Source organism: Lithobates pipiens, unplaced genomic scaffold (assembly GCF_037356315.1).
Source record: "Lithobates pipiens isolate NorthernLeopardFrog02 unplaced genomic scaffold, aLitPip1_a1.2 Scaffold_25, whole genome shotgun sequence".
NCBI classification, from domain to species: Eukaryota; Metazoa; Chordata; class Amphibia; order Anura; family Ranidae; genus Lithobates; species Lithobates pipiens.
Genome location: NW_027507787.1, coordinates 236,866,805 through 236,878,069, shown reverse-complemented (window position 1 = coordinate 236,878,069; position 11,265 = coordinate 236,866,805). Strand labels below are relative to the sequence as shown.

At 44.3% G+C, this 11,265-nt stretch overlaps 1 protein-coding gene across 1 annotated transcript in view; it reads left to right on the top strand.

The window, feature by feature from the left end:
• RRP12 (ribosomal RNA processing 12 homolog) overlaps positions 1–11,265 on the top strand; it is a gene marked incomplete in the record, with an annotated part of 48,829 nt that overhangs the window by 32,697 nt on the left and 4,867 nt on the right. The window contains 5 exon segments of the mRNA XM_077455689.1: positions 1,676–1,854; positions 4,730–4,837; positions 8,498–8,547; positions 10,014–10,089; positions 11,197–11,264. Coding sequence (XP_077311815.1) covers positions 1,676–1,854; positions 4,730–4,837; positions 8,498–8,547; positions 10,014–10,089; positions 11,197–11,264 — 481 coding nt within the window.

The window sequence follows — 11,265 nt, the reverse complement described above, 5'->3', positions numbered from 1 at the left end:
TCCCTTCCCTCCTTCCCTTCCTCCTTCCCTTCCCTTCCCTTCCCTCCTCCTTTCTCACCTTCCCTCCCTACCCTTCCCTTCCCTCCCTTTCTCCTCCCCCTGCCCTACCCTTCCCTTCCCTCCCTTTCTCCTTCCCTCCCTACCCTTCCCTTCCCTCCCTTTCTCCTTCCCTCCTCCCTTCCCGAGCAGGCCATTTTTGAATTAAGGAACTGCGTTACTTTAACTGACAATTGCAGGGTTGGGCGACGCTGTACCCAGATAAAATGTCCTTTACCCCTCCACTCTAAACACAAAAGACCACAATTGTGGGGGGGGGGGGTATTTTTTAACTTTTTTGCTATAAAACGCATCCATCAAGCACATCCATCATCAATTTATTCTACTACATATTTTTGGTAAAAAAAAAAAAAAATCTCAATAAGCGTATATTGATTGGTTTGCATGAAAGTTATAGCATCTACAAACTGGGATATATTTTTGGAGTGTTTATTTAAAAAAAGAAAAAAATGTAGTAATGGCAGTGATCAGTGACTTATAGCGGGACTGCGATATGCGGTGGACAAATCGCACACGAACTGCCACTTTGTGGGGACCAGTGACACTAATACCGTGATCAGTGCTAAAAATGCTGTACTGATGACACTGGCTGGGAAGGGGGTAACATCAAGGGCGATCAAGATCAAAAGGTTAGATATTTTCCTTGGGGAGTGCTGCTAACTGTGTGTGTGTTTGAGAGTGGGGGGGGGGGGGGCGGAGGGGTGTTTTTTGCAGAGATCTGTGTTTCAACTTAGCAGGGAGATGGGATCCATGCCTTACATTGACACAGATCATCGTCCTGCCTGTCCCATGAACGATCGGCGGTTACTGGTGGACACCGTGTCCGCTGGACCCGCTGATTGGCTCCTGCTGTGTCCAATCACAGAGGGAAGCGCGTCACAGGCCCTGCGCTTGTGCGCCCCAGACTCGGAAGTGCAGAATCGCATTCAGGTATGCGATTCTGCCCAGAGCTGCCACTCTGCCACAGTAAGTGTGTATGTGTGGTGGTTGGCATCTGGTTAAGCTGAGAGCCACACCCAAAAACGTATTATAAAATGCACTGCAAAAGCAGCGCACACGCATCCAAACGTGCTTCAAATGCATGTAAATACGCGGTTAAAGAGGAAGTAATCCCTGATGGGTTTACTACTACTTTGTCTCCCTGCAAAGGTAAAGCATAATGGGCTACTATGCTTCGCATACTACCCCATTATGTGTCACTTACCTGACACAGGAGCCAGCGAAGTCTCCGCTGTCCTCTGTAGTCCGGAGTGTCCATCTTCTTCCGGGTGCCGCTGCTCCGGCCACTCACAGCGCCGGAGCAGCGATGACTTGACTCCCGCGCATGGGAGCCGCTACTAAACCATGTAGGTTTAGGAGATATTTCTTGGACCTACAGGTAAGCCTTAATCTAGGCTTACATGTAGGTCAAAGTGGTTTGTAAGGGTTTACAACCACTTTAAAAACGCGTAGTTATGTGCGGTTTCTGGTGTGAATAGGCCTTATACTGTTGTAAAAAAAAAAAAAAAAAGTCTCTTGTCGTAGATTGTGTACATAATGCAAGCACAAAAAAAAAAAAAAAAAAAACCCACTGACCTGCACTCTTTTTTTTTTTTTTTTTTTTTTTTTAAATTTATAGCATTGAGGAGATTTTAGCGGACACAGACGAGGAGGAAGAGGAGGATGTGAAGAAGACAAAGCAGCAGAGCAAACAGCAGAAGAAGCAGACGCGGCAGATGAGCAGAGCCTGGCTGAAGGAAGGGGAGGGAGATGAACCTCTGAACTTCCTCGATGCCAACGCCGCGCAGAGAGTATTAGGTGAGTCATTCTTTGTTTTTCTTTTTCTTTTCTTTTCTTTTTCTTTCTTTCCAGGCCGAACGCTCACACTGAGGCGGTTTTCAGGCGTTTTAGCACTAGAAACAGCACCTGAAAACCGCCTCTTTAATTTCTGTGTGAGTTTTCACATTGGGGCGGTGCACTTGCGGGAGGTTGGGAAAAGTATTTGGTGGCGGTTTGGGGGCTCTGTATACGGCACTCCCGATATGCCCATTGAAATGAATGGCCAGCCTGAAAAGCGATTTGGAAGAGCCGCAACATGGGTGCTTTTAATGCCACCTTCAGCCAATCACGGGGTGGTTAAAAGCACCCGCTAGTGGTAAAGCGCAGCTGAAACGAGCTCTTTCTAACCCAACGGAGGAGGTCTAGGGCTAGAATTATTGCTCTCACATGTGTGGTTTGAACCCTGTTTACATATGTGGACGTGACTTGCATGTGCGTTCGTTTCTGTGTCCGAGCACACGGACGGGGTGCTTTAAATTTTTTTTATTTATTGTTTTTACTTTCATTTTTTTATTTTTTACGCTTTCTTTTTAAAGAAAAAAAAAAATTTGATCACTTTTCTTCCTATTACAAGGAATGTAAACACTTGTAATGGGAATGGTGCGTGACAGGTCCTCTTTATGGAGAAATGTGAGGTCTTATAGATCCCCACATTTCTCCTCCAGGCTGGAAAGCATCAGTTTTTTTGCTTTTTTTTTGGATCTATCTGATGCTTTCCAGCCGAGATCGCGGCTTTGACATCTGAGGCCCGGATGTGTTGTCATAACGTCGCGCCCGGGCCTCCAACAGTAATACCGATGACTGGTGACCATATGGTGCTGGATTCTTTCTCCGGGTCACGACGGCACGGGTGAAAACTGAGAAAAAGGGGGGGATGTCTGTAAGAACGATCAAGTAGCTGAACTGCCGCTATGATTGTTCTTACGGGGCACAGAATCAATGGCTGAAAAAGATATTTGAATGATGCCCGCAGCTGCACCCATCATCCAGATATCGCCACTGAAAGTCAATGATGTCATATTGGGCTGGAAGTGGTTTAAAATGAAAATCAATTTATAACTTTTTTTAAATGCGATTTTTTTTTTTCTTTCTTTTTTTAAATTTTTTTTTATTCTGTCTCTCACTGTTATAATCAACCAATAAAATTATAGACTGATCATTTCTGTCAGTGGGAAAACCTACAAAATAAGCAGGGGAGCAAATACTTTTTCCCCTCACTATGTACATATGTAGATGGATTGATAGAGCTAGATCTGGATAGCAGTAGCAGCCCGTGCACTATGGGCGCCGGCCCCTTTCGAGACGCCAGACGCATGGATTCCTTTGTTGGGGGTGGTACTTTTTGAAGCACCTGATTACAGCCAGAGGCTCTAATAGGCTTCAAAGTAGGATGGGCTTGGGGCGCAGAGTGTGCCCTGAATCTCACCCGATTGTGTGATGATAGCGAATACATTTTTATCTATTTTCACACTAACTGGATGGACTGGTGTCTTTATTCAACCTAACTAACTATGAAACCAACCTTCCTCCCCGCCAATCGGGAGGCAGGACACCAGACCTGCTTCCTGATTGGCCAAAGCGCTAGGCCACCCTATTGGATGCCTGGCGCTTAGGAAGAGGCGCAAGGAGACGCGCTGGAGCGGAGGTCGCCGCCGCCGCTCTGATAGTAGCTGCTGCAGTAAGTCACCTCGGCTGTCAGAGCCGCGGCGGGGGAGGGGGGTGTCGGGCGGGTGCCTAAATCGTGAGCTGCGATTTGCTTTTGGGGGGGGGGATGATGCCAGAGCCGCAAACCTTGCAAGTGGGGTGGGGGGGGGGGGGCTCAAGTGGCTGCATTTGCTGGGGCGCAAGTGGTGGCATTTGGGCACAAGTGGGGCTGCGCATGATGGGTACTGCGTATGATGGGCACTGGGGGGGCTGCGTATGATGGGCACTGGGGGGCTGCGTATGATGGGCACTGGGGGGGCTGCGTATGATGGGCACTGGGGGGGCTGCGTATGATGGGCACTGGGGGGGCTGCGTATGATGGGCACTGGGGGGGCTGCGTATGATGGGCACTGGGGGGCTGCGTATGATGGGCACTGGGGGGGCTGCGTATGATGGGCACTGGGGGGCTGCGTATGATGGGCACTGGGGGGCTGCGTATGATGGGCACTGGGGGGGCTGCGTATGATGGGCACTGGGGGGACTGCGTATGATGGGGGGGGGGGGGGTCATTATTTTTCAGTGGCTTCATTTGATGGGCACAATGGCTGCATTTGATGGCCAAGTGAGGTTGCAATTGATGAGCTTTCAGTATTTTTCAGTTTGTTTGCCCCACCCCCAAAAAATTTGGAGCACCAACCATCACTGCTAGATCTGGATAAATCTCGATAGATATAGATATATAGATAGATATATAGATAGATATATAGATATCTATATATATATATATATATATATCTATATATATATATATATATATATATATATATATATATATATATATATATATATATATAATATATATATATATATATATATATATATATATATATATATATATATATATATGGAGAGGGAGGGAGGGAGGGGGGGGGGGGGAGGGGGAGAGGGAGAGAGAGATATATATATATATAGATAATCTCATTCTTATATTGTTATACATCCTTATTGTTTTGGTATGCCGCACTCCCTCCCCCCTCCTGTACATATTGATCTTGTTAAAGGCTTTGCTGCCCTGCATGGTAGCTGGTTTTGTTGTCTCTCTTATAAAAAAAAAAAAAAAAAAAGATTTCTGAAATAAAATCTTAAAAATAATTTTTTTTTTTTATTATAAGTAATGTGGAAAATCTGTCTTTCATCTTTTGTACAACAGCCACAAAACCGGGTGCGAGGAGCGCAAAGCAGAGCCATGACTTCAAAGTCACATCGGACGGGCGGCTCATCATCAAGGACGAGGAAGCGGAAGAAGAGAACTTACAAGGTTTGTGGTGTTCATCGATTTGTTTCCAGGAAATGTACGGCCCTCAGGAGACAAAGTGCTTATCGATGGTCTCCCTTCATGATTAGATCTTCTGTAATATTCTGTTTTTCAGTAAGCTAGTCTGTGTATATACGGATGGTGCCCATCCACACAGCAGTCCTTAACCTGCTGAGGAATTAGTAGGAAACCAGCAAATCTTTTTTTTTTTTTTTTTGTGTTTATTTTATTGTGTTTTTTACACAATTTTGTATTTTTTTTTTTTTTTTTTTTTAACATACTGACTAGAGCAGTGATGGCGAACCTTGGCACCCCAGATGTTTTGGAACTACATTTCCCATGATGCTCATGCACACCGCAGTGTAGTGGAGCATCATGGGAAATGTAGTTGCAAAACATCTGGAGTGCCAAGGTTCGCCATCACTGGACTAGAGCAACAGTAGTAACATTGTACTATGTGGAAGCGATCAGGACATATATATATAAAAAATAAAAATAAATAACACATTGAAATTGTTTATACCAGTGAATTCCATTGGTATAAGCCAGCGTTTCCCAACTCCAGTCCCAAGGCGCCCCAACAGGTTATGTTTTTAGGCTTCCCATTATTTTGCACAGGTGATTTGTTCAGTTTCACTGCCTTGGTAATTACCACAGCTGTTTCATCTGAGGAAATCCTGAAAACATGACCTGTTGGGGGCGCCTTGAGGACTGGAGTTGAGAAACACTGGTATAAGCAACCGTTTTTACTGAACGAAACACATTCCTTCAGTGTGCTTTGCTCTGATTGGCCCTGTCTGTACCATGTGAACACTGTGACCAATCACAGCCAGCAACACACATGTATGCAATGGATGGCATAGAAGGAAGCCGTTCATTGTTTACAGCTGTAATGTGATCAACTGATTGGCCACAGTGATCACATGGTGCCGGCAGCGGGCTGGTACACTGATCAGTCATCCACTGTCAGTGATGGATCACGCTGCAGAGCGGGCCCGCGTCATGCGACGTCCACCCGGATCAACAAAATGTCCCGCCTGGCCTGTCATTTTGCTATAGGCTTGGCTGGAATCTGTTAATAAATATTGGATGTACTCCTGTTAAACTTAGAATTGGTATTATTAAAGTGGTTCTAAAAGTAAAATGTTTGTTACCCTAATACATTCCCTGCATTAACCCTATGCACCCTGAGGATAAAACAAATTAGAGGTCGACCAATATTTCGGCCGATATTTGCCGTTTTTTTTTATTAATCGGCATCGGCCGATTGAGCTGATAAAAAGGCCCATTTAGGACTACGGCGCAACTTGGAAATGACTTCTGTAATAGAAGTCAATGTAAGTTGCCTGAAGTCTTCATAGAAGCGACTTGTCTCCTCTCTGGGCAGTCTGCCAAGAAAAGAGCAAAAAGATACAATGTTTACACTTCTGAATGAACTCAACTCAGTGTGTAGAAGTTCTCAGTTTAACCATTTAAAGACTAAATCTTTTCTGACACTTGTTGCTTACAAGTAAAAATCCAGTATTTTCTGCCAGAAAATCACTTAGACCCCCAAAAAATTTTATATATTTTTTTAGCAGAGATCCTAGGGAATAAAATAGCGGTTGTTGCAATATTTTATGTCACATGGCATTTGCACAGAGGTCTTTCAAATGCAATTTTTTTGAGAAAAAAAATACATTAAATAATTAAAAAATAAATAAATAAAAAATAAACCCTAAAAAACAGTAAAGTTAGCCCTTTTTTTTTTTCGTCCAAAAGTTTTGACTACCTGTTTTTATTTTATAGGCTGCTTTCACACTGGAGCGGACAGGCGTTTATGGTAAAATGCTGCTAGTTTTAGCAGCGCTTTACCATCATTTTAGCTGTGCTATTAGGCTGCTAGTGGGGGCGCATATAACCCAGCTAGCGGCCGAAGAGGTTAAATGCGCCCGTGAAGCACCGCTGCCAAAACGCATTGCATGCACTTCGGCAGTGGTGCCCATTAATATCAATGGGCAGGAGTGGTGGAGGAGCGGTGTACACCACTCCAAACATGCCGCTTGCAGGACTTTTTTTTTTTTTTTAACATCCTGCCAGCGCAACGCCTCAGTGTGAAAGAACTCTGTCTTTCACACAGACTGCAGGGGAGCCGTTTTGCAGGCACTTTACAGGCGCTATTTTTAGCCCAAAAGCCCCCCCCCCAAAAAAAAAATCAGCCTAACATATCGGCCTCATATATCGGCCGCCATGATTTCTAAAGATCGGCATCGGCTAGAGAAAAACCCATATCGGTCGACCTCTAAAACAAATCCTAATGCCTAAGCACAATTTTACAACTTTCACATGTGTTAGTAAAACCCGTACATATCGTCAAAACTTTGTGCATCTGGGTGGATTATACCACGCTTTCTTTTCAGGTCACGTTGGGCTTTTATTTGGTGGTAAATACTAATGACTCCTGTGTTTGTTTGTTTTTTTTGTTTTTTTGTTTTGTTTTTTATCAAAGGAAAACTGACCTAAAATGGTAAAATCATTTTTAAATGTAGATATTGTATATTTTGTACAATATTGTAGATATTGTATATGTATATTTCTTGCTACTACCATAACCTACCAACAAAGAACAATTAAAATAAATTCTCCTGCTCATGGAGATCGTAGGGATACCACGTGTGTGTTGTGCGTTGTTTGTACAAATAGCATGGCCCATAAACGGTTGTACGCATTTTGCTTTTTTTTCATCCTACCTAAAACACACCAATACTAATTTAAAAAATGCTTTTAAAAAAAAAAAAACAATCCTGCCCAAAATATACTGACCTTTGATACTAACCCTGGCACTAACCTAGATCAAACCTTGATCTTGGTATTTAAATTTTTTTTTTTCTTATTAGTTTATTTTTTCTTAGTTTGTTTTCTCTACTAGGAAAAAGACAGAGATGCAATGCATTTCTCCTCAGAGAGTGTAAAAATACAGGGGCGAGCTGCTCAGAGACTTTCACCCCAATCAGACAGCACGGGTCCCGATTAGACGACCCCCCACCCCCCGGGTCCCAGTGAGAGCCCGGTCTCCTTTTCCACAGGCACAAAGCACCATGTTTGGTGATATCCACCGCTTCTTCAGGAGGGGTCGGTCAAAAATATCTACAAGAGTGAAGAAAGTTTCGTAATTGAACAATTGTACAAATTTCTAAGGATTGGTAACTGACACTTGAGGAACAATACATACTAGATTAATCTTGGAGAATCTATAAAGTTTTATAGGTACCTTACCAAGGACGGCCCTGGAGGCGCCACGCCAAAAAAGAGGCACCCACAAAGGGGTAGTGTTTTATTTTCCTTTTTTTTTTTTTTTTTTTCCTTCTCCCACTGACCACCAAGCCTGAAGCATTGTCTTCTCCTACTGGCCCCCCCTAAAGTCTGAAGGACTGTAGACTGGTCCTTTTTTGTTTAGAAAGTTTTGAGATTCCTGCTCTGGAGGGACCCCCAGGGATTCCACAGAATCCTAATAGAGAATAGCTGGCAGAGAGACTTGTGTAATAAATAAAACCTAGTCTTGCGATTCTTAATCTTGCACACCGAACGATTTCATAAAAAAAACGGTTTAACAAATCCCGATAGTATCCAGCTAAAGGTGGTGTGATGATGGACAATGTTCTCAGTCTCTGCTCATGTTTACAGGTGTGGATGAGGAGATGGCGGATCTCATGAAAGAAGTCGGACTTCGCACTGTAAGTTTCCATCTTTAATCTTTCAAAAGGCAAACGGGAGTGTTTTTTTTTTTTCCCCTAGTAATTTTAATGTTTTAGTTTTTTTTAACTCGATCATTTTATACTTTTTATTTTTTTTAATTGTATAAAGTCACTATTTAACAAAAGGTGCAGCACACACACAATGCTTCCAGCACGGCCTTCATCTACAGATGCGGAGGGAAGGGTGTGAATCCTGCTGGACTCCGATGTCCCGTTTTAGTCCATTCACAGAATGGCAGCAACCCAGCTTGGTGAAGTGTAGCTTAAATATGAATATTTCATATTTGTTAAAGTCCAGGAATTCGGTAACTTTGCAAAACGTGAAGGCACACAATTTGTTCCCCCCCAACACTTCATATTCCTGATTGTGTGGGGGCAGTTCCATGTACTTGTAAGAGAAAGTATCCTGTTCTCTTTGTATCGCTTCCTTTGTGTGTTGTCCCTGCTGTTCCAGGCAGTCCCTCTGCTTTCCTATTAAAACCTGACCACAATAAGCAGGAGAGCACACTGTGGTCAGTTTTTCATAGGTTGTGTTCCTTAGGTTGGACTTGATGGACTTTTTTTCAACCTCCCCTTCTATGTAACTATAAGTTCTCTAGCAATGCTGGGAACTCGGTGTGCTCTCCTCCAATGATCAGACTTGTCCTGACACACCCCTGCTGCACAGCTATTCACTGGCACGCTCAGGGTATTGCTGCATTCTATGCATTAAGGTGAAAAACCTCCTGTCATGCAGCAGCCCCCCAGTATCTCTGGCTCCTATTGGGCTCACAAGTATCTCTGGCGCCTCGCAGGCTCACAAGTATCTCTGGCTCCTATTGGGCTCACAAGTATCTCTGGCTCCTATTGGGCTCACAAGTATCTCTGGCTCCTATTGGGCTCACAAGTATCTCTGGCGCCTCGCGGGCTCACAAGTATCTCTGGCGCCTCGCGGGCTCACAAGGATCTCTGGCGCCTCGCGGGCTCACAAGGATCTCTGGCGCCTCGCGGGCTCACAAGGATCTCTGGCGCCTCGCGGGCTCACAAGGATCTCTGGCGCCTCGCGGGCTCACAAGGATCTCTGGCGCCTCGCGGGCTCACAAGGATCTCGGGCGTGGGAGAGATTGTAATCTGATTGCTTCTGTGGACAGGTGTCTTTTATACAGGTAACAAGCTGAGATTAAGAGCACTCCCTTTAAGAGTGCTCCTAATCTCAGCTCATTTCTTGTATAGAAGACACCCGGGAACCAGAAATCTTGCTAATTTGGTGATCAAATACTTAATTTACTCATTAAAATGCGTTTTTCTGGATATTTTTGTTCTGTCTCTTACTATGTAATCGACCATTAAAATTAGAGACTGCTCATTTGTCAGTGAGCAAACGTGCAAAACTCGGCAGGGGATCAAATACTTTCCCATCACTGTAATACAATTATAACGCAGTTCCTCTTTAATCTTTCTTGCAGAAGAAGGCACAGAAGAAGCGTTCATGGGAGGAGAATGATGACGATGAGGCTGTAGAGAAGACGTCACAATATAAAGGTATATTTCTTCCCAGCTTGCAGTAATAGTGGTAGGCGTGTAACTCCTCAGGGGAGGGGTCACCTTTTCTGTTAAGGATCAATGTGAGTTAGTATCAGAGATTCTGCAGCTGAGCACTGTGGGTAGATCAGATGTAGGATCTGCAGGTGGAGGCACGGGAGTGCATTTGTGGCCTCAAAGTCAGCAAACAATTGGGTAAACTGGGTCAGAAAGCCTTCCGTGGGAAGGTAGAATACCCAGCCACACCCGACAATGCTAAGCAGGAATCCAAGGGTTTGAGAGACCCGGATTAGAAATCAACATCTCTATAGCTGCAGATGGCGATACCCTCATTAGAATTGCTGCGAACGGCCCCTGAGCCATTAATAGAAAGGGGAACTGGGGGGGGGCACCTGCCCCCTCTGTATAGAATCGTACATGTTGCTGCTTCAGCACAGGCATTATACAAGCTAAAAGTAAGAAGCAAAGTACTCTTGATGCCCAAGAAGCAGATGAGGGTCCGTGACCAGAAGGTAGGATGACCAAAGTCAATGTTGCCAGATCAAATTTCTGGGTGCTCTTTGAAAGTATGACCGTCTGCAATGTTTGTGCCCTGGATCCTGCATGGGCACTCATTTCTTCACTTTGGGCAATGAGTCTACTTAATTGCAGGGTGCTATACAGGTCCAAAAGGCATGATGGTACACCTACAGGGGTAACACTTGGGCTGTAGTTGGGAATTTTTAAATGGTTTTGATAAAGTAACCCCCCCCCCCCATTGGAAACTTGTTTAGAACCTATGATCTGTCATACTTTCCATTTACTACTACCACCATCTGATGGTCAGTGTCACGTAATAGACACCATTGGTGCTTTGCCGTTGGTTGTACTTTTGCCCACTTAATTAAAATGACGCAAGAATATCATCTTCCTTCTGCAGTTTTAGGCTTAAGCTGCCTGGGGGTTATACAGATTTCTTCTTCTTTCCAGGAAAGGAAATTGCTGGATTCCCCCCTCAACAGTCAGTGTTGATCAGATCCATCTATGGCCGGCCATAGTTGGGGCCTAGAATTACACTTTAACTATTTCAGATAACTCACTTCGCACCATCTTCTTTGTTCCCAACAGCTGGCGGCTCAGGAATACACCGACCTATTCACAAAAAAACAAGCTTTGGAGAGACGTACAAATCAAAGG